This window comes from Tetrao urogallus (genome assembly GCF_951394365.1).
Source record: "Tetrao urogallus genome assembly, chromosome: 2".
NCBI lineage: Eukaryota > Metazoa > Chordata > Aves > Galliformes > Phasianidae > Tetrao > Tetrao urogallus.
Genome location: NC_136814.1, coordinates 44,720,770 through 44,747,630, shown reverse-complemented (window position 1 = coordinate 44,747,630; position 26,861 = coordinate 44,720,770). Strand labels below are relative to the sequence as shown.

General features: G+C 43.6%; 2 protein-coding genes across 2 annotated transcripts; one reads left to right on the top strand and one right to left on the bottom strand.

Moving 5' to 3' along the window:
• Positions 1-1,802: 1,802 nt before the first annotated feature.
• Positions 1,803-12,967, top strand: LOC306959106 (solute carrier family 22 member 2-like; the record flags this gene model as incomplete). Its single annotated transcript, XM_079550805.1, has 11 exons — positions 1,803-2,213; positions 4,160-4,263; positions 5,305-5,459; positions 7,067-7,235; positions 8,159-8,273; positions 8,706-8,812; positions 8,922-9,136; positions 9,915-10,023; positions 11,043-11,155; positions 12,302-12,401; positions 12,901-12,967. The coding sequence occupies 11 exons, from the start codon at positions 1,803-1,805 to the stop codon at positions 12,965-12,967; spliced, it is 1,665 nt and encodes a 554-aa protein (XP_079406931.1).
• Positions 12,968-15,472: 2,505 nt separating this feature from the next.
• On the bottom strand, positions 15,473-26,413 carry LOC306958402 (solute carrier family 22 member 2-like; the record flags this gene model as incomplete). Its single annotated transcript, XM_079549920.1, has 11 exons — positions 15,473-15,539; positions 16,043-16,142; positions 16,958-17,070; positions 17,733-17,841; positions 19,358-19,572; positions 19,715-19,821; positions 20,355-20,469; positions 20,744-20,912; positions 21,762-21,916; positions 25,063-25,166; positions 26,003-26,413. 11 exons carry the CDS (start codon positions 26,411-26,413, stop codon positions 15,473-15,475), a joined length of 1,665 nt encoding a protein of 554 aa, XP_079406046.1.
• Between the last annotated feature and the right edge of the window lie 448 nt (positions 26,414-26,861).

Below are 26,861 nucleotides of genomic sequence, written 5' to 3'. Positions count from 1 at the left end.
TTCAGTTTCAACAATGGTTTCTTTTTATAAAAACTCCATTTTGAATCAAAATAGTGTAATATAAAGTATTTAGCAATTTCAATAAAAGATATGACGTGGGTATTCCAAATCCCACATCTCAAGTCTGGAATCTTTCTTATGCTAGTGTAATACTGCTCATCAGCTTGCTGATTTACGTTCTTCTCTGTTGGCATAGCTAATAATCCCATCACTCAAAATGAGAAATGAAGTTTTATCAAAGATCAGAAAGTGTTTGTATGTATGTGTGTGTATATATAGGTAAGTCTCACTACTCTGGCTTTCTCAGACTGATATTTTTCTTCCTGCACTGTTACCAGAGAAGTCTCTAAAAGAGTTTATCTGAAGTTTCATTTTATCATTGTTAAAACAGAAGTAGTCTTTTTCATAGTTAGCATTAAGTTAATCTGGGGGTATGAGAGGCTTGACAATGTGTTTTTAATGCTGTCAGTTATCATTGAAGGTGTTGCCTCAATATGTGTTGAAGAATGTTGCTTCTCCCCAAATACTCAAGGTTTGACTTGTTTGATCTGTAAACTGCTGCATGAAATGGCTTAGTATAACACCAAATAGTTGCTTTATTTTGACTGTGCATAATAAAGCTTATACAGAACGGATACTGCTCAGATAAGCATCCTCAGGTGAAGTATAACAGTAAGACTTTCTTAGTAATAAATAGCTGACAGCACTGACTGAGGTGTTTGGTATTGGGACTTTTGCTTGCTATCTAAGCACTGTAGGTAGACCAACTGTTATGCTCATTGCTAGATGAGTGACTTGTTTCACCAAGCTGTTTTTCCAGCACAATATGCTGTTCAGACATAAGGAAGGAAGGGCTATGAAAATACTGGGGACCAGAGGAGTACAAACAAGTCTTAGGTGCTAATGGCTGTGTGTTAGATGACAACAGTGCTGCTCCTTCAGAAGGAGGCCTCTCACCTGCTGCTGCAGTGTTTTTAGGAACAGTCCGACAGTTTTCACCAACAGATTCCAACTTCACCCAATTTCCAGCAGGCTTTGATTTCTGTTTGCTTGGCCTCACTGTCTGCGGACGTACCTGCTGTCAGCAAGGTGAGTGTTGCACACCCGTCCCTCTGTCTCCATGCTGGAGCACAGCAGCTGGGGAGGTGACATCTGCCACAGGTTGGAAGTAGCTGTGGGCAATGTTGCGCTGGCCTTGGAATACTTCTTTAGGTGGCTGCAGGAGCAAAAGTCTGGTTACCTGGCTCCAGTGGATGTGCCTGAAGACAGGAAGAGCTGTGTGCAAAGTGCTGATCCACAGAGCAGGTTTCATACTAGGCTGCGCATGCTCTTGGGGGCCTGTGGGCGGCTCCTGTGGGCCTAATGCACAATGGGAAGAACTGGAGCTTTTCCTACCCTTCTGCAAGAATAGATTTCTAACCATTGTATTAGGAGGAAGTCATCAACAAAGGTTAATTCAAACAGCTAATGTTTGAAAGTTAGTAATGGCTAACCAGCAAACAAACGGCGTCAATAACAAAAAAGAATACAGAACAGCCACAGCACTGTTTATTTATGTTTTGTGAGAGGTAAGGAACCATATGTGCTCTCAGTAGGGGTTAAATGCAAATTCTGCCTGGGTGAATTATGGTCTGATTTCAAATGAAACCTTAAAAAATCTTGCAACATGTCGTTTAATAATTTATGGAGTTAATCTTGACTTTTGGTCAAATGTTTTGTTACTCAAATAGCTTTGCTGCCAACTGAACGTGTCAGTGTTGCAGACCAGAGTGATAAGGATTTGAGGTGGTTTTGATGCCAAAATGCCAACTCTGGATGACATTTTAGAGCACATTGGAGAATTTGACAGGTTCCAGAAACAAACCTTCTTCGTCCTGTGTTTGCTTTCTGCTGCCTTCACTCCAGTCTATGTGGGGGTCGTCTTCTTCGGGTTCACCCCCGAGCACCGCTGCTTCAGCCCTGGCGTGGCGGAGCTGAGCCAGCGCTGTGGCTGGAGCCTGGCGGAGCAGCTGAACCACACCGTTCCCGAGTGGGGCAGCCATGGGGCCGCCTACAGCAGCCGCTGCAGCAGGTATGAGGTGGACTGGAACGCAACGGCTGTCAGCTGCACCGACCCCCTTGGCAGCCTCGTGGGCAACCGGAGCTCTGTCCCACTTGGCCCCTGCCGGGATGGGTGGGTCTACGACTACCCTGGGACCTCCATAGTGACTGAGGTAAAAGCATGTGTCTGTCTTCTCTTGCGGTGTTGTTTCTGATAAGCTGACGGGTGCTGGAGTTGGTTGACGTAGCCTAAACCGTATTAGAGAGACAGGCACTTACCTGTAAGAGAGGATCTCCTCTCTTTGTGGACTTCGTCTGAATGCTCTGCAAATCCTCTTTGCTCTGTCCCTGCTTTGAAGTATTGCACTGGTGTGCTCAGAAGGTATCTCCAGCTGAGCAGCAAATAAACTCTAAGGTAGATAAAGTCCCTTTTAACAAAACTCCCATCCCACACGAAATCCTATTGGCGGAAGTGTGTAAACAACCTGTGTAAGAAATCAAGAGCCTGCAATACTTCAACAGAAGTGGCTGATCTCAGCAGGTGCCTTTCAGAAACTACGTGTGCTTTCTGTGATCCACACTCAGATGTGAAAGTCTCGAGTTTGGTTTTTAGTTTTGGATATGACTGAATGACTGGGGGTGGGGAAAAGTGCCTCTCACGATTAAACAGCTTAGTTCAGGAATAAGCAGCAGAAAAGCTAGTGACTTTTTTGCGTTCTCAGAACATCTGAGAGTAAACAAAGATACTGAAGCTACTTAATCTACTTCAGGTTTTAAAGTATTTGGTATGATAAGAGTTATCAGGGATGAGAAATTTGATTTCATATTACATTTTTTGTGGGTAAAAGAACTGACTTGTGTGATCTCTCTTCATGGAACTTTCTAGCATGAATGCAAAGGCAGGTCCATTTTGTGTTCAGGTGATGTCAGCATCTGTAGTCCTGTGGTACAGCGTTTGCTCTAAGTCCATTTCTTGCCACAGAGGCTGTGTGACATCAAGATAAGGAGATAAGCCAACAGTTCTTTTCAGATTGATTCTACTGTTGGAAAGGACTTCCGAGATCATTCAATTCAACTACTCTCCTGCCACCAATATTTCCCTGCTGGACCACGTCCTTTAATACAACATCTAAATGTTCCTTGAATGCTTCCAGGAATGGTGACTCCACCATCTCCCTGGGCAGCTCATGCCAGTGCATGACCACTCAATTTGAGAAGTTTTTCATAATTCCCACCTGAATCTCCTCTGGAGCAACGTGAGGCCATTTCCTTTAGTCCTATTGCTAGTTATGTGAGAGAAGAAGCCGATTCCCCACCTCACTGCAATCTCCCTTTATGTACTTGTAGAGAGCAATAAGGTCTCACCATCAGCATTCAAGCTCCAGAATCAATGGGGTCCCGGGCAGCCTGATCTAGTCAGTGGCAGCCCTGCTTATGGCAGGGAGTTGAGACTAGATGATCTTGAAGGTCCCCTCTAACCCAAACAGTTCAATGATTCTAAGAAGTACTGCAACAAATGCATCCTTATTGCAAAGACCTGAGTGAGCGTGCTCTGGATGGCCCCACTGTCATCTCCTGAGATTGTCCAGTTCCAGATGACTCTTGAGATAAGCTGGCACCGAAGAACTCAGCCTGTGTGGATTTGCGCAGTCCTCTCAGACTAAAGCTGTTTCCCCTTTTCTCTGAGAGGTGGTGCAGGGCTAGGCCCTCGGGTCACTTCCTTCACCACAGGATATCTGATATGCCACATGCCTCTGTCTGCATTTTAGCAATGTATCTTGTTTTTGACTGTGACTGTTAAAGCTCCTTATGTACTGCCTGCTAGCCAAGCAAAAGAGAGAAGGTAGCACAAAGTAAAGCAAGTCACTTTGCTCAAAAGTAAAAAATACAGGCAGAAGAAAAGCCTCGTTTGCCCTTATAGAGCGTCAGGAAGATGTTTATACTGCCCAAGAGCATGATCTCGTTTCTGGTCTTGGATACTTAGCAAGTATCCGGGGTGCCAATAAGATGAACATTGGCCCAGAAACATGTTTACATCTTCACATGAATCAAAGGAGTTGTGGGTGTGAGCAAGCTCCTGGTTCCACTGTTTTGGTTGTAACTGTGGTTGCTCCTTTAGTTTAACCTGGTGTGTGAAGACTCCTGGAAGCTGGACCTCTTTCAGTCATCTGTGAATGCTGGGTTCTTTATTGGCTCTGTCAACATTGGCTACATAGCAGACAGGTATGTGTGGAGTGACAGCAAAGCCCTCCGGCCTCCCTTATCAGTGTTTAGTGAGTGGGTGAACTTGAAGACAGAGAGAAATTGTGCAATGGGTATCGTTGCTGCTCCCTTCAAAATAAGGCCATCCACTGGCTGTTCAGTCATGGTCAGAAGAGAGTACTTTGCCTTAAAGTGAACAAACCGTCCCTGGTATTTTGTACAAATATTACGGAGCAGAAAAGATTTGTGCAAGTCCTGCGGAGTCGGTGTGGATGACAGACCCAAACCTCCCTGCTGGGCCACGCTGGAGTCCTGGGGATGTTAACAAAGCTGGGAGGTGCTTGTTGGAGCCATTGCTTCATCTGCCATACTAAGTGTGGGTACAGCCTGGAAATATCTTTCCTTTTGAAAAACTTTGAAATAGTAGATGCAGAGGTTGCCAGACAGATATGGCTGGTTTGGAAATCAGTGAGTCCTGGCATCTTCAACATCCTGTATAGGGCCATCCTTTTTCAGGCAGCTGGGGCTGAAAAGAAGCAAATGCTGATATTTGAAGGTATTTTTTCCCTCTCCTTTCCCTCCTGCCCGGAGATGGTTGGCAAAGCAGGCTCCAAGCATCTCCAGATGACAACCACAGCCCATCAACAGCAAGAGACATACATAAGATTTTTTTTTTTTAAAGGATTAAGTTCCTAATATATAAATCTGCTACTCTGGTATGTGCAGATGTATCAGAATCGTAAACTAATCTGTTCATATTTTTCACCCTATTTTATTTAGTAGACAACTAAGTAATTGTTCTGAACTTGAAAGCAACACAGTCCAAACATATGCAAATATAGGTCTTTCATTGCTCTCTCATGTGGGAAGTTTTTCTTCCTCTGAGAAACTTCTAGGGAATTGAAAAGCAAAAGGAAATAAATGAGTGATGGACTAAAAGTCAGTGTGTACCTCTTCTATAGCAAAGTGGTTTTTCTTTCTTCCTCAAAATGCACGTAGTTTGTATTTGTCTACGTTTTCATGACTATTGTTTTGCTTTACATTTAATATCTTCTAATCCAGGTTTGGCCGTAAGTTTTGCCTTTTAACCACAATTCTTGCAAATGTGGTCTGTGGGATCCTGCTGGTATTTGTGCCCAGCTACCTGTGGATTGTGATCTTTCGCTTCTTGCAAGGGCTGGTCAGCAAGGGCTGCTGGACTGCAGGCTACATCCTTGGTGAGTCTAAACCTTCTTGCAGGAGTAAGATGGGCTGCAAAAGAGATGAAGGGGGGGGGGGGGGGAACCCACAAAACAAACACTATGAACTAAAGACCTCTTTAAAAAAAAAAAAAAACACCTCCTAAAGTTTTTTTGAAATCATACGAAAACCATCAAGAGTTTTTCTCCCTCTGACTACTTGGGATTCTTTTCTTCCAAATGGCAGTGGCCTTCAAAGATCAAGGGTTGGCATAGGAACTCTGTTACCCCAAGGCCGGCTTTTTGTTGTGGGTCAGCCCTCTGCTGCAGGCTGTGCCCTCTCCTGTCAGTGCTGGCAGGGGAAAGACAGTGGCCCCAGGTTCAGCAGCAACTGCCCTGCTGCAGCCCAGTTGCAGATAGGGTGATGACAGAGGATATGAAAGAAGCAGGCAGAGGGTAGGGAAAACTGTAAGCGTTGTGATACAAAGAGTACTAAAGGGCAAACAGAGGCTTTGCAGCCTAAAAATAACTGAGGAACAGCATGTACTTGCTGAGGAAAAGACAAGCTGTTTGGGTGTCTGTGCACTTGCATGAGTGAAGGCCAGCCATGGCACTGTGAAGTAATGGGAAGAGCCACATTGTGCTGGTGTTTCTCTCAGCATGTTGGCTGGCAGCTGCGTGGCAGCAGGGCCAGGACCAGCTCAGGACCACCTTCTAGTGCATGGTGGAGCTGTGCAGGACTTCACTGGCTGCTCGTTGGTAGAGTTCAGACTCCTGTCAAAAAAAAAAAAAGGCACAAAGCCCCACCAAGAAATCACTGAAGAAATCACAATGAAATATATAAATGCTGCCCAGTTGAGTTATATCTGGATTAGCATGGCAAGTGGCCCTACTGAAAGGCTCCAAGTGATCCAGTTAACTGTGATGGTGGCAGAAATGTAAATGCTAATGCCCAAAACTCTCAATTACCTCTTGTTATTTCTGGATTTTCCTTGAAATCTCTTTGTGAGAGAGGCCATGTAGAATCAACTGCGAAGCCCATGTAAACTTGTCTACTGTCAGAGGGCTGATACTGAGTGCTCAATGAAGAGTACAATGGCAGAGCAACTTCCTTATTCTGTTCTTCTGGGCTCATCTACCCTGCAGCTGCTTTTGACTCAGTTTTATGGAGCCTGAGGTGTGATAAAGAGATGTCTTTATCTATACTCATCCTATGCCTGAGCAACATTAGTTAATCTGTCATTCCTAAACCAAGGAGCTCCTTGAGCTGCTAAATGATGACGTTCTGTTCTTTCTCTAATAAGTTTTCTTGAAATGATGCTACTGGATTCATAAATGAATTTTTTTTACTTCAGCTCTGTGTTGGCAATACTTACCCTGTTAGGCCTATATGGTGACAATGTGGTTCAAAACGCAGATAGATGATGAAGCCTTCAGGGTGGGGAAATCTGTATGCCATCCCATGGTATGAGCATTTTTGCATGCTTGGGTTGAGATACAGGCTGAAAATGTGCACTTGGAAAAATAAAAAAATATGCTTTTACTGGGTTGGAGATATAATGTAGGTTAGCGTTTGGTTTTGCAGCGAAATCTTTATGCATTTTGCACTGCATGGGGTTGCTGGAGCTGTCATTCTGTCTCTGCAGTGACGGAAGTTGTTGGCCCGCAGTACAGGAGGACGGTGGGGATCCTCTACCAGGCAGCCTTCTCAGTGGGGCTCCTGGTGTTCGATGCCATTTCTTATGCAGTCCCTCACTGGCGGTGGCTGCAGCTCACTGTCACCTTACCCTGCTGCTTCTTAATGCTCTACTACTGGTAAGACTGTTTCTGTTGCATCTTCGCCCATCAGCTTAAAAGCAGCATCTTTGCTCCCGAGATTTGATACTGAGGGAGATTTGGCACTGCTTTTTGGATGTGGATGCATGTTAATGTAAAGAGGAGGTACACAGCAATAAGGGGTGGAAAATAGGATCCCTCAGCAGCCAATGTTTTGTTGCATCTTAGCCTGTGCACCACACCAGTCTTCTGTTTAAAAAAAAAAAAAAAAAAAAAAAAAAAAAAAAAATCACTTTGAAAATGAGAGAGTGATCTAATAATGTATTAAATATTTCATAAAAGAAAATAGAGCCTACATTGAAAAATGGCAATTGAAAGCTTGTGAAAACATGTATACATTCGACAAGTTGGTTTATGCATTCTTTTAAGCAACAAGGAAAAACAGCTGTTTGTGATCCAACCAAAAGGTGATACAAGTTTATTTGTACTTTGGATCTCTCCTACCTTATGAGTAATATTTTCCAAATTCTAAGTTATGAATTGTCAAGATGGGCTGAGTTGTTAGGATTAATAGAATGTTTTGTTTTGTTTTCCCTTCCCCTTTCTTGTGAATTGGTAAGCCAGCTTTAGCTTATTCACTCTTTTGTCTTGTGAAGGCAAAGCTGAACGATGGCTCCCTGTGAGGAGCCAGTTGGTGGTCAACAGGCTGCTTTAACTCAAAGCCCAGCCCCAATTTCTCGTTAGTAAACCTGATCTCTGACTAAAGCCATTGCTGCTGCTCTTCCCCTTTCAGCAGCAGGATGCTGTATTCTTCCTGAGAGAAGAAAACAACAAATATGAAACAAACAACAAACCAATAACTGTCTTTAGTCAACCAAAATATTCTCTCCTCAGTCTAGCAGGTAGGAACACTGCATGCACGTTGCATTTTAGTATAACAGCATTAACTCATGTGTTGTTAGGTGCCTTCCAGAGTCTCCCAGATGGCTGATATCTCAGGGAAAAACTGACAAAGCTAAGAAAATTGTCAGTGATATAGCTAAAAAAAATCGGAAAAAGATGCCTTCCCATTTTGAGGTGAGCTTGGTATTTGCTTATACACATAAAAACAAGAGCCCTGCTAGTAACTTCTATCAGTTCCTTCCAGTGGAATCTTATTGTACTTTGAATATTGGAAAGTCTAGTCTTGTGGTTATAGAGGTAATGAGCACTATTGTACTAATGAGGGAGGTGAGACAGCATAAGTCTTATAGCTAAGCAAAAAACCCAGTATTTTCCTGCAGAAATAAGCTAGAGAATGCTAGAAGGGACCAATGTTAAGCCTTGGGGGGAGTTTTAGGGAACTTTGCCCTGATATGGCCTTCTGCATGGGGAGATAGGATCAGTACTCCCTCTCCCTCAGGGGCTGTTGTTGTTGTGATTGGTCATAGTGCCTCAGACTGTATCTGCCAGTCTAAGGCTTGTAGTGAGTGCTCAGCTCCTACAAACACTCTGCTGGCTTTTCCATAGGATATTAAATTCGAAGATGAAGATAGTGGGAAGCAGAGTCCTTCACTCATTGACCTTGTCAGGACACCGCAGATGAGAAAAAACACATTCATTTTGATGTACAACTGGTAAGAAGATAATGTTGGTGAGTCATTTTGAAGCTCTGGGTATGAATGCTCTAGGAGGATAGAATGTGAGCTTCTGATTAACAAAGCTGGGACGTTCTTCTTTGCCTAGGTTCACAAGCTCCATCCTCTACCAAGGGCTCATCATGCACATGGGACTAATGGGTGGAAACATTTATCTGGATTTTCTCTATTCTGCTCTCGTTGAGTTTCCAGCTGCCTTCATCATTATCGTCACTATTGATCGTATTGGCCGTCGCTACCCATGGGCTACAGCAAACCTGGTGGCTGGGGCTGCCTGCCTTGCCACAGCCCTGATCCCTGAGGGTGAGTCAGCTGGGTGAGGCTTCCAGTCCCTGAATTTCCTCCTAGGATCAGCACCCGATTCTGTCTCCCTTCTTAAAGAGTTACAGCCCTGAAGGGCTGCAAATGCATGTCCACCAGTGGGTGCTGCCCTCCCAAATTTCAGTGGTGCTCCTTGCACTACAGAATCATAGAATATTCCAAGTTGGAAGGGACCCACAAGGATCACAGAGTCCAAATCCTGGTTCCACACAGAAACACACAAAACTCAAACCATTTGTATATCTGAGCACATTGTCCAAAAGCCTCTTGAACTCCAGCAGCTTGGGGCTGTGACCACTGTCCTGGGGAGTCTGTTCCATGCCCCGGTACTCCTGCTGAAGAACCTTTCCCTAACCTCCTACCTGACACTCCCCTGATGCAGCTCTTTCTGGCCCTGTTGCTGTAACGGAGAGCAGAGCTCAGTGTTGCACCTCCGCTCCCTCTACAAGGAGCTGCAGAGGCTCCCCTTAGCCTCCTCTGCTCTGGGTTGAGCAAACCTAGGGACCTCAGCTGCTCCTCAGTGAAATAAACAGATTTTATAGCACTGCTAATAATAAATCTCAAAGCATCTGGGTCCCTTGTGTTGTGCCACAGCTCATGTGGTGTTGACTGTTTTCATTTCCTGATTCACACAAGAGAGTTCTTTAAAAAACATCACATGATAGGGGATCAGAGGTCTAGCTAAAATAGCAGTGGTATTAACCAATCCCTGCTAAATCACTGGGATAATTTAAATGTATTGAATGCATTTTACCTGCAGACCTACATTGGCTGAAATTAATTGCTGCTTGCCTTGGGCGAATGGGAATCACGATAGCTTTTGAAATGGTTTGCTTTGTAAACACTGAGTTATATCCAACGTACATCAGGTAAGTGTATCTTTCTGCTGTTGGACCAGCAAACAAATAGTTGAAGCCAATGTGTATTTTATGTTTTATACTAAAATAAGTAATTCCCAAATACTTTCAAACATATATCATTATTGCCTAACATTAAGTAGAGTGGGAGAAAAGTGCTGTAAAACATTGATTAATAAAGAAAACCAACATGGTTCAAGCAGATGAAAATTCATGCAGATGAAATAAAGGGAAAAGTGGACAGAACCAGGGCAGGCAATGAATCTGAAGTCTCGCATACTGGTTAATTTGTATTTAATTTGAGTCAAAATTACATGCAAATGGATGTGTCCAGTGTGGCTGTTGCTATGGAGAATATGTGAACTTGAGCTCTTGACCTGAAGAATGGATTTTTTTTTTTCCTATTGGACTGTGGGATACATAGCTCAGAAGTAGCTATGTGCACTGCAGGTAACTGAAGCTTGGGAGTAAAGTTCTCAAAAATTCCTTCCCCTGAGTGACCATTGGCCACTGCATGCAGGGAAGGTGTCTGAACTGACCAGAGAATCTCAATCCTCCCTTCTTCACTGGAGACTCTTAATTTCATTTCTATATCCACAATTAACATAGTAGAAAATAGTTGAACTTTTATTAATGGTACATACCAAACGAAAGCATTATTTGATGCCCCTTGTGCATCAAATTTGATCATCATTTAAGAGGTGAAGCTAATGGTTTTGCATAGTAAGTGCTTGGAGACTCCCCTCAGACACTTTGAGCCTGATCTTCTTCTGTGTTTAACCTTGGGGAATTTCTTACACTGTGATAATACAGGTGTACTATACTGCTGCTATTTGCTAAGCTTTTCATGCTTGCAGTACTTAAGTCTAAGTAACTCATGGATGTGCCCACCTTTGGAAAACTAGAGCTTTGCACACTATTTTGGTATTTTGTGGTTTGTGAAGCCACATGCTGTGTGTGAAGTCAGAGTTGTGCCCTATCCTCTTCCATTTGCAGTGCTTGCTAATATGATCCCTTTGCTGTCAAACCAGGAACCTTGGTGTGATGGTCTGCTCTGCCTTGTGTGATGTTGGTGGAATTGCTGTCCCATTCATCGTCTACAGGCTGGTGGAAATCTGGCATGAGTTGCCACTGATAGTCTTCAGTAAGTGCCACATTACTTCCTCACCAGCTGCTTCTGGGGTGCAGTAATGGGGTCCAGATTTCAAAGAGAGGGAGAAACAGCTGGGACAGCTCCAAATTCAGCAGGTGCATTTTCACATCTGTATGTGCTGTAACCTTCAGTTTGTAGCATCCTGGGACTAGCCTGGGCATTTGTACCTGCAATGTTGTAATTGTGTCATTATTGTTCCCTGCATTTTAAAAGAAGCTGGAGATGAATACAGGCTGGATAGATGGTGAAATGCTGAGCAACGTTCCAACATTCTGATGAGATGAAATGGGTTTTGGTTTTGTTTTGCTGTATTTAAATCTGATAAATTGTTGCTCTTCTATGAGGTGTGCTTCCTCAGTCCTGGAGCCAAAGTCAGAATTTCCCCCTCCCCCCCTCTTTTTTTTAATGGAGTACAAGCATAGTTGTTATACTTCAGCTTTTCTAACACTGTTAACTGGCTCTTCTCCACCTGTTTGGAAAGAGATTAGTAAATAAATGCAAGATGAGCACTTGCAAACTAGTGACCTGAACTTTTCAGGTCAAGGTCTGTGTTCTCTGAATCTTTGGATCAGAAGAACATTGTTTCAAGAAAAATGTCTTGAATGGCAATATGCAGTTCTTAATTGACAGAACATTTGGGAGAGTGCTTAGCAGATTCAAAATATAGACATAAAACATGTATAAAGTGGGTAAATGAAAATATCAGTGAGCAAGTTAAACACATTGTGCAGGAATTAATATGTTTGGTATGTATTTTCTAAAGCTTGTTATGTAAACAGCATCCATTTTCTGATTTATGCTCAGGCTATCGAAAGGGTTTTTTCCTCTTTACAGATGTCAGTCCAGTCATCATTACCCCACCCAGCTCAGTGTGTAACTCACAACTGAACTTGACTCCTTGCTATTTCCATGTAGCTGCCAGATTCTCCATAAATGGTGTGCTGGTCTTGCATATCAAGCCTTGTGTGTTCATTTTCTTAAAACAAACAAACAAACAAAAAACCCCCACAAAACAAAAACCCAAAAACAAACAAAAAACCCCAACAAAATAAAATACCACTTGTAAGTCCTTTATGCCAGGCAGCAGAAAGTGATGTATATGCTAACAAGTTCTTTGTGCGTTTCTTTGATTTGAAGCTGTTCTTGGTTTGATTGCGGGTGGATTGGTGTTGTTTCTGCCTGAAACTAAAGGAAGAGTTTTGCCTGAGACCGTTGAAGATGTTGAAAACTTTCACAGGTGAGTTAGGCTGTCAGGTTTCACTTGAAATTGTACAAAACGTACAACAGAACTCCTTGGGGAAGCCCATTTGTTACTTTGCTGCCTCCTATGCTTCCAAGAAGTTTCTATAGCTGGCTCCTAGGCTCCATTCTAGGAGAGTTTGGACTCTGCTTTAGTGTTCATCTAGGCATTTGAAAACAAGCACCACAGATACTTTTACTGGTCTGTGAATAACTTGGCTGGTATCTTAAAAAGGCTGCAACCCTACTATAACTGTAATTTGTGCTTTAAGAAATTGGCTGATTTTTGTGGAACAAAGTGCAGTGTTAATAACAGCTACTTTATATGGTAAGTGAAGCATTGGTATCTCCTGAGGAGCCAGAGCAACCCTAGAGGACTTCAGAATTAACTGCTTGTTTTCTCTGGGGAAGAGGCAGAGCAAATGAAGAACCTGAAATCAGGTGCTAGCTGAATGCATTTCTTGCTGGTTGCTGCTCACATTTTGATGTTCTTGCAGGCGAATCACTCCAAAGGACAAAAAGATCTATCTCCATGTCCAAGCATCAGAAGTAGCCTGTGATTGAAGAAGGCATAACTTTCTGGGCAGTCTGCTTTAGAGCACTACCGTAAAAAATAAAATTAGAATGAATACTCTCTTCTGTCTTGCTTCCCTTTGTTCATAGAATAACAGAACAACCCAAGCAGGAAGTAGCCTCTGGGAGATCATCAGGTCCAACCTTTTATTGGAAAAGGGAGCCTAGATGAAATTATCTAGCATGCTGCACAATTGCATCTTGAAAGTCTCCACTGATAGGAATACTATACTCTATCCTTCCCTTTTTTTTCTGTCTATCCTTTCATCTGAATGTTTGAGATTTTCTGATGTGATTGTCCCTGGTGCTGCATAGCTTGTTCCCTCTCTGTACTCTATAATAGAAATGTTTTAGGGCTGGAAAATTTTCACTCAAACTGTGTTGATCTCAACATGGGGCAGATTTTTAACTTGGGGATTGTGGAGTCCATTCCAAATGAACTTTATAAACCTCAGATTTATAAACAATCTGACTTAACTGTCTCGCATGGGTAGCGTAACATAACAGAGATGTGCCTCTGTTGTAGAACTGAGATGAGAACAAACCTTATCTAGTTTTATTACATAGGGCAGAGTTTCTGAGCTGAGGTTTGTCAAGTAGTCCTCTGCCTCAGGGAGCATTAGGAGCAAAGTTGGATCTGTTAGGGACAGTTCAGCACCTTTCATGATTTGCAGCTGTTTCAGAATTGGGTTTGCCTTTCTTTGTGCCTTGTTCCCCTTTCTGCTTTCTGTGGTAGCACTGCAGTAATTGCTCATCTCTCCTGATCATGTTCTGCTTTTCCTTTTCCACCCCACTGAGCAACCTTTACATCTTGCAGTTTCAGGGGAGAACAGACATGAGGTATTGTGATTTTCCGTCACTGTTTTTTGCCTTGCTGGCCCCTAACAATGTTGGAGAGCACTGGTTTCTGGTAAGGATACTGATGCTGCTTAATGGTCATCTGTGGAGACAGGGCACTCAGCTGAGTAAAAATACTGCTAGACTCACCAGCAGTGTCCAATTGCTCCAGGGCGACTACTTGGTTGTCAGTGTGGTGTCTTTACCTTTGCTTTCACCAGGCTTGAGCAGCAGTTAATGTTCAGTCTTGCTGTGTGGATCTTGATGGTAGGGAAGTATTTTGTCTTGCTGAGCACGGCCTTCAGATGACACTGGCCCAGGCAGTTGCAAAATTAACATTTATTGCAGGGTCAGCAGTGAACAATTTAGCCTTGAGTTTGGTTGAGGGGCTGTGAAGATGCAATTGGGTGTGTCTATGGAGCTGCTCTCCTGCTGTGATTGCCAAGGTCTCAGCTTGATACCAAAAGAAGTCTGTCAGAACAGTTGTTTTTATTGTAGTATACTGATTTGAAACCTGTCAAAAACCCTGTACAAAAAATAGGGTGAGGGGATCCAAGAAGTGGGGCTAGTCAGGAGGCAAATCAAAATAAAAGCTGCTGAATGTGATGTGAACCACTTTATGAAATTCCGAAGGGCTAGAGAAGAGGACTTTAAACCTATGGTTGTTATATTTCAGCATGTTATAAATAGAAGTGTACGTAGAAAGCTAGATCCTTTGCGCCTCTTCTTTTCCTTAATTCATATCACTCATAGATATTTTGGAGCCTGGCCATGCAAAAAGCCCAATCTACAGCATTAGGAAAGCAATACATATTAGAACAACAGGACTTTATTGTACAGAGTACTGTGGTGTATTTTTGCTTGTGCTGCTCCCAGTGGATGTATGCGATGAGGCTTTGTCTCCTTGTCCCATCACTGATCCCACAAGATAGGGCAGTAGCACTCAGAACATCATGGCCTAAGGCTCATCTGCCTGCAGCTCTTTCTTCCCTTCCTTTTAATTTTCCAGCTTGTCTCATAGCTAATCAAATTCTGGGGTGCCAAAGCTTAAAAACTCGTCTGGAACGAGACTTCCCCCTCACCAGGTTTATTCCACATTTTCTGGAGAACTAAGTGGGAAGTTCTAGTGGCTACTCATGGACTCCCTAAGCGTGCTTTGCAGAGGTGTTTGCTATAAAGTGGTAGGAGCTGAGCCTGCTCAGCATCGGGCCCTGAGATTTTCAGGGGTGTATATGGGCAGTAACATAAATCAGCCACTATCTACATGCTTTCTTTCATGTAAAATTAGTGCAGTGTGGAGGTGGGATGGAACTACAGATACATTCTTGCTTGCTATGGAAATGAGCTGCAAGTGTGAAAAAAGCATTACTTCATGAGTGTCCTGCCTGGGCTGCAAAAGTCACTGTTGTCAAATGTCCGGAGAAATGTGAAAGTACTGAGAAGATGAATAGAGAAATTCAGTGGAAGATGGTCTGTGAGAGCCTGAATAGGAAATCCATGGAGTCAACTGCCATGGCTGTGGCTGGTGGTAGTGGGAGAGCAAACTGGAAAAGGGTGGGCTATGTCTCCATGGTCCTTTCCTCAGTGCTGGGTGGGGGCTGTTGTGCTGGCCCCTCCACTGCTGCCCAGTGAAAGCAGGTTTGGAATAAAAGCGGAGCCTTACTTGGGTACAGCTTCTGAAGTCAGAATTTGAAGATAAATTGTGTTTTCCTTGCTTCTTTCTTGTCTGCAGAAGGAATAAAGGAAAGACAGATGATGCTCTGGTGTGGCAAAGAACATTATCCACTAAATAACCCATCTGCTTAAATTCACTGGAGACTAAATTTAACAACTCTCCCATCACTGGCAGTTTTTCAAATGAGATCAAATTATTTGAGAGAACAGCAAGAAAAGAAGTAATTTGAAGAATTTCTGTAGGCTGACTGCAGCTGCATGGATGTCTGAAAATCATGTTAGTAGTTGCATTAGTAACTTTGTCATTTCCTACTGTTAAAGCTGTTATTCTAGGTGGTTTCTACAGTAACTTCTGGGTGTGTATTTGCCTGTATGCACTTCCTTCTAGAGACTTCTTCCTCTCCTGTCCTGCGCTGTGTTGCACTCAGAACCTGGCCTGGCCAGAAAGTGTCAGGTTCCCAACTGGACTTCTGATGATGAATGGCAACAAGAGGGCTTTGATGCCATGAAGGAAAGCTGTTCTGATCTGTGGGGCCTGTGCTTGAAGCACCATACCTGTGCATGTTTTCAGCATCTTCAATGGTCTCAGGCAGAGTTTTTCCCTTCGTCTCAGGTAGGAGCAAGACCAAGCCACCACCAACAAAAGCAATCCCAGCTGCAGAGAGAAAGCAAGAACAAGGCTCACAAAGGCAATGCAGGGGTCAGGCCTCAGCTTATTCCAAATTTCTCGTTAATTCTAACTGAGACACAGCTTATGATTGAACAGTGATTGCAAACATCTCTGAGAGGCACAGGAGGCCTGGAACACTGGCCTAGTCCATAGGTCCTCAAGCAGTCTGGCTCCCTTGCTTTGTGCATGCAGTGCAAAGGAAACAGATTTTGGCTCTACTTGTTCTGCTGGGATGTGATGGGGGTGATGCTAGCTAGCTGCCATTCCTACTTTGGGCTATAATTAAGATGTGAAAGAAAGGGTACTATCAGCCTATCCTGCCTATTTTGCATTCTGTTTAGTTATGACCACATGCAGGATAGAAGGTGCAGCTGGGCATACCAGAATGAATATGTGCAGGAGCATTGATCCTAAATGACAGTGGGATCACTGAAGGGCTAGGCACCTGAGGTGTATGCAAGAGATGCAGGAGAAGAGAGGCCAGCCTGTGCTGACCTCTAGTCCCTTGACTACATTGAAGATGTGTAGTACTGAACCCAAAGACCTTTTTACCATGGGAAGGTTCAGTAAGAGCAAGTCAAAGCTTGAGAGAGCTGCTCCCAAAACACGAGATTCCCTTTGTTGAAAGGACTAAGGGAGTGTATTCAGCTCAATTCCCAACTGCCAGATGGGAGAAACTTAAGCTAGATCTGATATGCACATTTCTCTTAGCATTTTTTTTTTTTTTAACAGTGGGGAAATAGGTCACCAAAATCACTCATCTAGGCTGAGGCCATCTAACCACCTCCTAGCTCCCTTACCAAAGAGAACCAAGGGCAGCTCGTGCCAGAGCTCCGCTAGTCTGTACACGATGAAGGGAGTCATGATTCCACCGATGTCACACATGGATGAGCAGATCAGCACCCCTAGGTTCCTGGAAGAGACAGACACTGGCCCACGTCAGGAGCTCTGCCTAGGAGTGCCCCATACAGTAGGGAGGGCTGTGAACCCCCCTGCTGCCACCCATGGCTGGAGTAGGGTAGAAGAGAGGGGCCAGCACCCTGCAGTGGGTATTGCAGCTGATGGGCAGAGGAACAAGCTGTGGAGACAGCAAGGCAAGAACTGAGAAGAGCCTTATCAGTGTGAACATATAAAAGCACAGGTTGTGCATTCTCCTGTGAGGAATACTGCAATGTGAAAGAGGTGAGGAGGGAGAATATGATGGTAGTCCTATCATGGGATAGAGGTGTTAATGATCATTTGACTCCAAGCTCACCAAACTGCCCTCAAAGAGGGATATGTGAAGGCTATCTGAAAAAGTTCCTTATATATCCCATTAGGGACTCCTGCCTTAGTGCCGGGCTTAGAAAAGCAGCACTGTATTTTCTCCTCACAGGGAATCTTCTCTGTTGCTCCTCACAGTGATAAGAACAGCTTACTGGTGGGCTTTCTATTTTAAATGACGTTTCTGCTATTTGACAGGTCCTCTTTTTCTTCCACGAGACATTTCTGAGGTTTAAATGGTGACTCTTTACGACAGCCTCAAGTGCATAAACATACTCACTGCTTAAATCTAACAGAAGGAGGTACGCTTACCTGAGAGAAGTTGGATACAGCTCAGGATTTACCAAACAAACCATTTCATAGCACATGGTAATTCCCATCCTGCCCAGGCATGCTGCAGTCATTTTAAGCCAGTAGAGAGCTGTAAAGACATTGTGTATATTGAGGTTGAAATACAAAACCATTTTTTTTTCTGCTGTTAACACAGAACAGCATTAATGATTTAATTTAAGAAAAGAAGAACTTCACTGTCATGAACTGTCATGAGCTCTGAGCATGATTGTGTTTTCTTTCATTCTTCAAATAATTTATGATGTGATTGTCTTGATTCAAGTAAATAACAGAAGTTTGAGGCTGTCACAGAGAGAAAATGATGATACTAAGTAAATTGGGTATTTTGGTGTATTAACCGAAAGCTTATGCAAAAATGCTATTTCCTCCATGCAATAAAACTAAGCAGTTCACAGCTGCTTTTCTGGTTGCCAAAATTTGCTAATTTGCCAGGTACTCTGCACTTTTGCACAGAGATGTCTGATGGCTTTCTGGCGGGGACAAGCTGGTGCTGTTACCCCTCTCTCTTGGTATATATGCTCTGTGATTGCTTTCAGACCTGAAGGCAGAGACATCTGCTGCAAATGAATGAATATTCCAGCCCCGCAGTGGGTGCCAGTCCAGGGTACTGCTGCATGCCCCATGGGTTCTTAGATCCCAATCTGACCTCGGATGGTGGTTTCAGCTGTTTCAGCTACTAGTGCATGTGCAGCATGGACTCTCTCCCTCATTTACCCCAATGAGGAATGCAGACTGACAGCTGCTGATAACTACTGCTGCAGAGCTCCTCTAGAGCTGAGCAGACTGCTGCTGCTGCACATGGCTGGCAATTGCAGCTGTGGGCAGCAGCTGGAAGCCTCCTGCACCAGTGCTGCTTTGGAAAAGCACATCAGTCCCCTCTGTATCCCTGCAATCCCCAGCTGTGTGTGAAATATCTATTGTCTGAATGCTTTGTTATTTTTGCCTATTATTTTTTTTCCATTACATTTTCTGTTTTCTGTCCTTGTTCTGCTGTGAACTGATAGCTGTTTGGCACTATTATTTCTGTGGTTTCAGTCTAACTATGCTCCATAAAAAGAAAGGAAAGATGTTCCAGTCAGTGGCTCTCGTGGGACATTTCCTTGAGACTCCAGCCTTGTAGAGAATGTTCAGCTGAATAAAAGCCAAGTGCCTTTCACTGTGATTGCTCAACATCCTACACTGCAGGAAGCAATGTATCCAGATGGTGTTTAAGTGTGTGTGTCACCACATTTTAACTTTTTAGAAACAGAAAAGATGGACTTTGGAGGATGAACACCCAGAACAGAGCATCCAAATTCTAAGCCACACAAAAATTAAAGAATAACAGGGCATTTCTTGTGGTCTAGCACAGGCAGACTTGCCATCTTATTTGGTGCTATTTTGAAAATGTAATTGACCTTCCTCAAACCTCTCATTATCTGGTATAAATGGTGATACCGGGCATACATAGGCTTCTATGGCATTTGTGTTCATTGGATCACAATACTGATGTGGGCTAGGTTTGCAAAGATTACTTTCGATTTTCCAGAACAATAACATGGAGATGTGGAGAGATTTCATTGACTGAGGAGATTTGAATGACTCACTGTCTGGGACGAATGCCGTAACAAGGCAGGCACCACCCGTCATCACATTTGCCACAGCCCATGGGTAGCGACGGCCAATGCGATCCACTGTTAACAAGAGGATGAAGGCAGCTGGGAACTCAACAAGGGCAGAATAGAGGAAATCCAGGTAAATGTTCCCACTAGCTAGTCCCATGTGCATGATGAGCCCTTGGTAGAGGACGGAGCTTGTGAACCTATGCAAAGAACAGGCAGATGAAATCAAACTCTTTGAGAGAGAGCATATGTAAAGGACTCAGATTCATAGCTGGTCCAACCATGACGTTTTAAGGAATTGAATACAATTCCTCCACGTAGGTTGCAAAAGTATTCTCTTACCAACTGTACATCAAAATGAATGTGTGCTTTCTTATCTGAGGTGTTCTGACCAAGTCTAGATATGAAGGTTTCAGCTTTTCTCCATCTTCATCTTCAGATTTGAGGTTCTGGAAACACAAGTGAGAGAAGGATAAAAAATTAGAGTTAGCAGGCAAGAGTAAGCAAGGAATATTTTTCCCTGGATTTATGGGAAGATATTAGTATTGATTTATCAGTTATGAAAGCAAAATAACTTCTCCAAGGCTTTTGGGGAAAGAAAATATGAAAATGTGTGTAGACAGTTCCCATGTCTGTGCAGCCATATTTATGAGGCTGTTGCATGACGTGAAGTGGTAGATTAAAAAATGAATGAGGATGTCTTGGAATGCTCAGTCATGAAATTGGGTGAGTTTACTGCATGTTGATTGGTACTAATTAAAGGAAGAATGTTTCTTGTCTGTTGGCTATTTTTGCAAGCCTCTTTTCTCAAACATGGTCTTTAGAGTCCTAGGCAGGCAAAGAAAAGCCACTTGTTGTATGTTGGGGAACTGCAGTGCTTTCGGTCACCAAGCTGCTCCCAATTCTAAACCCACAGTAATCCTAACATTGTAGCTTTGCTTGCCTGAGCTTTGCATACACTCAGTAAATGCAGTACAGTCACCTGGAAAGAGGGAGGTAGCTGCTTCTTGTTTCTCTTGGCAATGCGCTTAATAACTTCCATAGCTTTGTCATTTTGCTTCTGAGTTATTAGCCACCTGGGGGACTCGGGCAGACACCTGCAGTGCATACAAGCATGACACTTAAGGGACAGAAAAAGGCAACTGCGCATGTTACAGTTTGTTCCTTGCTCCTAGATGGCTTGGAATAAACTATAAACTCCTGGGCAGGGGGAACCAAATGAAAGAAAAACAGAAGATCTGATCTGATGTTGTTTCGGAAGTCCAGTTCTGATCTCTTCAAAGAAACTTAGACTCCCAGGTGTAGTCCACTGGATTATCTTTTTGATTTAGGGAAGCTGGGAGTGGTGACACTGGAAACTTAGGAACTTACCAGTGGTAGAGTAGGAAGAAGAAATTGGGCAGGGTGACAGCAAGCTGAAGCCATCTCCAGCGTGGGAGCACATAAGCCACAGCAGTGAGGATGAGGAGTCCCACAGTGAAGGCAAGTTGGTAGATGATGCCCACTGTCCTCCGGAAGCTTAAGCCAACGAATTCTGCAGCTACAAAGATAATGTTGTGTGAGGCACAGGGACCTTATGGCATCGTGTGAGGACATGGGTTTAGTTGGGGAAGCAGAATTGGCCTGGTGTACAGCTGCAGCCTCGGCACAGGAGACAACTGGTGCCACTTTTCTGACTGTCTACAAGATGTGGTTTGCTGTGCTTAGAAGCAACTGACAGTGTGGCTGCAGCTGTGGCTGACCGTGTAGCATGACTCAGCTTTGCAGAAGTCTCCATCAGTCAGCTAGGGGCTTGGCCCCTCTACCAGGACTGTCAGGCCTCACCCAAAACAAGGGCAAATACAGCTCTCTATCTCTCATTCCACCTAACCAAGACTAGCTTGCAACACCAGCAGCCTGCTGGCATCTGCTGGCTCCTGACATAGCAAAGCCATTTTGGCACAAGGTTTGTGAAACACAAACGTTATCTCCCGCAGTGCTGCTTGCTGCTGCCTTTCCTGGAAAAGCATTGAATGTCTTTGCAACATTTTCAGTTCTTGCCCCCAGACTTTGCCCTCTCATTTGACGTGTCACTTCGGATACAAGTGCTCCTTAGCGTCTAGAGCTGCCTCCTAATTATTCTATGTATGTGTACAAGTTGGTGCAAGCTTTCCAGGAATAAAATGTTGATTTGATAACAAAGTCTGTAGGCCTGTAAACCCTCAGACAGGCAGCTCACAAAAGAAAACACAGCTTGACTCATAGATGGTTTAAAGCAACAAAGTGTGGTTGTGCAGTAAATAGCACACTGTCCCTGTCTCCACAGATCCCCAGAGGGCACCAGCAGTGGCCAGCCCTGCTGCTAACTCGGGTTTCCTGCCCGGTGAGAGGAACTGCAAGGTGCCGTAACTCAGGACGTAGCCTGTCAGCCAGCCCCCCTTGCTGACCAGCCCCTGGATCAACCGAAAGATCACTGTCCACGTGTAGCTGGGTGCGAAGGCCACGAGAACCCCTGAGACAGAATTGATGAGGACTGTGATCAAGAGGCAGAGCTTGCGACCAAACCTGCAGAGGGAAAGAAGAAAAGAGAGGAAAAAAGGCTCAGCTCGCAGCTGCACAAAACTCCATCTGAATGGCAAAGATTCCTCATGAGTAACCCATTGAAACAAACCCATTCAGGGCCACCAACTTCCATAGAGGTTACATGCAGCAGGGGAGTTGGAGCTTGATGATTCTTAAGGTCCCTTCCAACCCAAGCCATTCTATGAAACAAAGGTTGCTTTCCTCTTCCAGATTTTGTTCCAAGTGTTTTCTCAGGTACAAGGAATGCAAACCTTTATTAGTATCCTGAGTCCTGACCTGAATACTAAGTTTTTGATCATCTACCCTGTGGTGTGTTTAGGGAGCTGACCTCTCCTTCCAAAATCAATTCCCTGGTCTTTTCCTCTCATCTACTTTCCCACCCAGTGGGGCACAGACCTGTGGAGAAGAGCTGAGGTGGAAGTTGTACAAGTTGTTACTGTGTTTGCTTAGCATTGCCACTACCACAGCAGCCTGAAGAGTCAGTCAGGCTGATGGTGTGTACAATGGCCAAATCCAGAAGCAAGAGTTAATAGAAGGAAGAGGGACTATACCTCTTCTGAGATATGTTTGGAAGTGGAGGGACCACAGAAAGGACCTGAAAAGCAGGAGGAATGTAGGAGCCATGTTGTTTTGTTCTGTTCCTGAGCTCTGGTGCTTTTCCCATTTGCATTAGCTGGTGACAGATACCAAGAGGTACCATGGTGCTTGGGCAGAAAGAAAGCTTGGCTTTGGCCAAGATCCCCTGCCATTATGCTCACCTGCTGCACACACAGGGTGAGGTGGCAGACCAAAGGGTATGAAGAGACTGCGGATATTCCCTGTCCCCCTTTTCTCTACTCTTTCTGAGTAGGAGTCTGGATCTGCTATTCCCTTCGCAGCATTTTTCATTCAATAGAAGCTCAGGGAACTCCCTCATCCTGTGTTATCAGGTCACAACTTCTGGTTAATGACTTAGTAAATGAGTTCAATAAATGCTCTACTGAGGCCCTTCATCCCATCTTTCAAAGCTGCAATATTTTTTTTAATGTAGATCGTATTTGGTTACTGTTTTCTTTACCTGTTTGCTCATTTAATCTTTCTGCCTGCTAAGCTCTTCTAGAAGGGGGTCTTGGGTATTCCTGTTATTTGTCATTCACTGTGACTCACCCGTACATAGTCAGAAATAGAATGTTTCCAAAAGAAACAAGCATACTTGAGCACTAGAAAGGCATTTGTTCTCTAGCTGACAGAGACATATATTCAGTTAGAAGTTCGATTTATAAAAGCCATTAAATTAGTTAGTGTGCACTGGCAAAAACAGCATTATAATAAATGCCAGCCAAAATAAATGTCTTCTGTTCTCCACAATAAGCAGCTGATCAAATCTCTCATACTTTCTTTCTTTCATGAGTCTGACATACTGATATTTTTTGACTGTTTCAAAGACCAGCCCATGAGGAGCTTGTCAGACCACAAGAGATGGATGTCCTCTCCTGAGATGGCCTTTTCTTAGAGGCCTGGCAATAAATGACAAAGGTGCAAACACTGAATCTTAGCACTGACCTTGTCTGCTGTCTAAGGAAACAGGAGTGCCCTTTCCAAGACACCAGTGTTTGGAAATGTGCCCAGAGCCCAGTCAAGTGAATGAGTCGGTCTAATCCCTCTGAGAGAGGCGCATTTGGGAAGAGCTGATGAAATCTCCCCTGAAGCACCTAAAACGTTCTCAAGAGTACAGCAGATTTCAGGCACCTAATGTATGGAAAAAACAGCGCACTCTGTATGCACTCCTGATAGATGATAGATGTTTCAAATTCAGGAAACACATAATTCATAGACCTTTTTTTCTCTGTCTACTAATTTTTAGGCTTCTGGAGTTGTTTTTTGTCCTAAGCACCTGGATACGAGATCTTGCTTTGCTCCTCAAGGCTTGCACTGTTTAAGACCATAGAAAATAGGGAGAGGGTGTCAGTAAATACAGCAGCAGAAAAATACTCAGTGTTATGACATGTACTTGCATTATCTTAACAGCAATGATATCTGACCCTCAGGTCTTATAATTTGCCTGATTATTTAGTGTTTTTAAACAGAAAGAGCATATCAGATATAATTTGCTCTGGGACTGTGATCCTTGGTTCTGCCGGTTCACGTAACCATATGTTGTCAAGAAATTCTTTTGCTAGTCATTTTTGCTTAGTTCATCTCTGTGTTTGAAGGGTAATTTGAACAGTGGCTCCCCTGATAGCTGTGGGATCTGCTCGTTGCTTTTTCATGTCCTATCATACCTAGGCTGCTACATATCTCCTCCTTTACTTCCATAAGCTGTACATCATTACGGAAATGTAAAAAGGATGGAATGCTTTCAAGTACACTGGAAAACTGGCTGATTCTATGGAAGGAAGCCTTTGTAGGACCGTTCATCTCCTATTAACTTCACCTCTTCCAAATTCCAATTTCAGCCTCTCTTATCATTATACTAGGGAAAAAAGAAAAAGAAAAAAAAGAAAAAAAGAAGCACAGGAAAATCAGCTACAAAGCATGTTTGTTTTGAGTGTAACCTAAAAAAAATGTGAGCAGATATGTGGCACACTGACATTTATGATAGTAAAGAGGAGGTGAGAGATAATGAGATCTTAATAATAATGAAATCCCAGCTTTGTACAGAGTCAGCTGAGAGAGAGAGGGACAAGAGAAGATTTAGGATTTATTTTTTTCTTCATCTGGGAAAAACATTCCTATTTTAAAGCTGATTTACAGCCATCTGGATAGTGTTAAAACTAACATGAAACAAATTTATTATGAGATGGGCAAATGGTTGTTGGTGCGTGAGATAAAATTTCATTTAAAACTCTGAGCTCATATTACAGATTGCCACTGTTAAAGAAAAAAAAACCTCTTCGCTTGTGAATATGCAAATTCCACACAAAACCATTGAAAGAGTGAACACTGTGACATTTGCATGGATTCCTGGATCACAGCAGCCAGGGCTTAGGAACCACGATCCATTCACTTTTAAGAGATACATGGGCCTTCTGAAACAAGTTTTTGGCACATTTATTTCCTCTTTGAGTCATGAATGTTGTTCAGTGACATGGAGGAAGCAGAGGGCTGAAAGAAACAGTTCATCTCATACCTTTGTACATGTTACATACCTATCTGCTATGTAGCCGATTATCACGGAGCCAATAAAGAACCCAACGTTCACAGATGACTGAAAGAGGTCCAGCTTCCAGGAGTCCTCACACACCAGGTTAAACTGCACGGACAGTCACAGAAGAATGGGAACATTCAACTCAAACCATGTTTTTTCAAGGAGGGGTAATGGAAGGAAGCAACTTGGAATAGAAAAGAGTGAAATGAAAAAAACAACTAGGAAACAGGCTCTGAAAAATAAAATATGTAATCTCTTAAAGCCAACATCTGCAATATATCTCATCCAGATTTTCCAGACTTTACAGAGAAGTTATGCCCTGGAAAATAATTACACAATGACAGAAGAACAGAATGACAAAGAACAGAATGACAGGGGCAGAGAATCTTTGAATGGAAAAATAAAAAAGCTCAGAGAAATGTCACCTTCTCCTCTCCCATATTTGCTTGAAATTTAGAAGATGCTTGGAGCATGGTTTCCTTCTCAGATGCCAAGGACTACTCCTAGCCATGTGTTATCTCACTGTGTGAAACCAGTGCAGTGTGTAGGAGGTGGTGGGGTTACCGCTAGGCCAGCGGGGCAATTTGTGTGCAGGGGCTGTGAGCAAGGATCTCCATCCATGGAGCTTTCTATGGCTGTGCTTTGCCTTCAGACGGCATTGTGGGGTAGTGAGTTTTCCCAGCCTTGGCTGAGCAATATGGTTTGCAGGAGCTGGAAGAAGCCAGGAACGTGGCCAAATGTAGCTTTCGTAAAAGTTGGAGAGGAGTCTTTGGTAAATCAATGAATGCACTGCCTTTTTCTTTTTAAAAACTATTATGAAAATATCAATTCAAATGTTACTAGAATTCAGCCTGAAAATTTTGTTTTAACCCCACTTTCTACCCCAGGTAAGTTTAAGGACTGCAGGTGAGACAGATATTGTTGGACAAACTGTTCCTTACCTCAGTCACTATGGAGGTCCCAGGGTAGTCGTAGACCCACCCATCCCGGCAGGGGCCAAGTGGGACAGAGCTCCGGTTGCCCACGAGGCTGCCAAGGGGGTCGGTGCAGCTGACAGCCGTTGCGTTCCAGTCCACCTCATACCTGCTGCAGCGGCTGCTGTAGGCGGCCCCATGGCTGCCCCACTCGGGAACGGTGTGGTTCAGCTGCTCCGCCAGGCTCCAGCCACAGCGCTGGCTCAGCTCCGCCACGCCAGGGCTGAAGCAGCGGTGCTCGGGGGTGAACCCGAAGAAGACGACCCCCACATAGACTGGAGTGAAGGCAGCAGAAAGCAAACACAGGGCGAAGAAGGTTTGTTTCTGGAACCTGTCAAATTCTCCGATGTGCTCTAAAATGTCATCCAGTGTTGGCATCTTTCTCTCTTGCTTCTCATTAAAAATTAAAATATCTAACTCTGTTGCTTTTCACAGCTTTTACCTTCACCGTGATCTTATATCACAGCTGAGGTGTTTATTTAAAACCTGTAGACAAATAATTAAAGAATGTGGTCAATTGTCAAGCCATGCATTGCAACCTTTGTTTCTCAAGAGCCTTTTCTAAACAAACTTTTGGTACTGGAATATTAACCAATTCTCTTGGACCCCTTTACCTTCCAATGCTGTAACCCATGGGATACCTGCAAGTAGGTCCTTGAAGATGTCAAAGTTGGCTCTCCTGAAGTCTAGGATTGCAATTCCACTTATTGCCTTGTTTCTTCCATGTAAGATCCTGAACTCCACTATCTCGTGGTTGCTGCATTCAAAGCTGCCCACAACCTTCATATTCCCAGACAGTCCTTTCTTGTCATTGACAGTCTGTCAG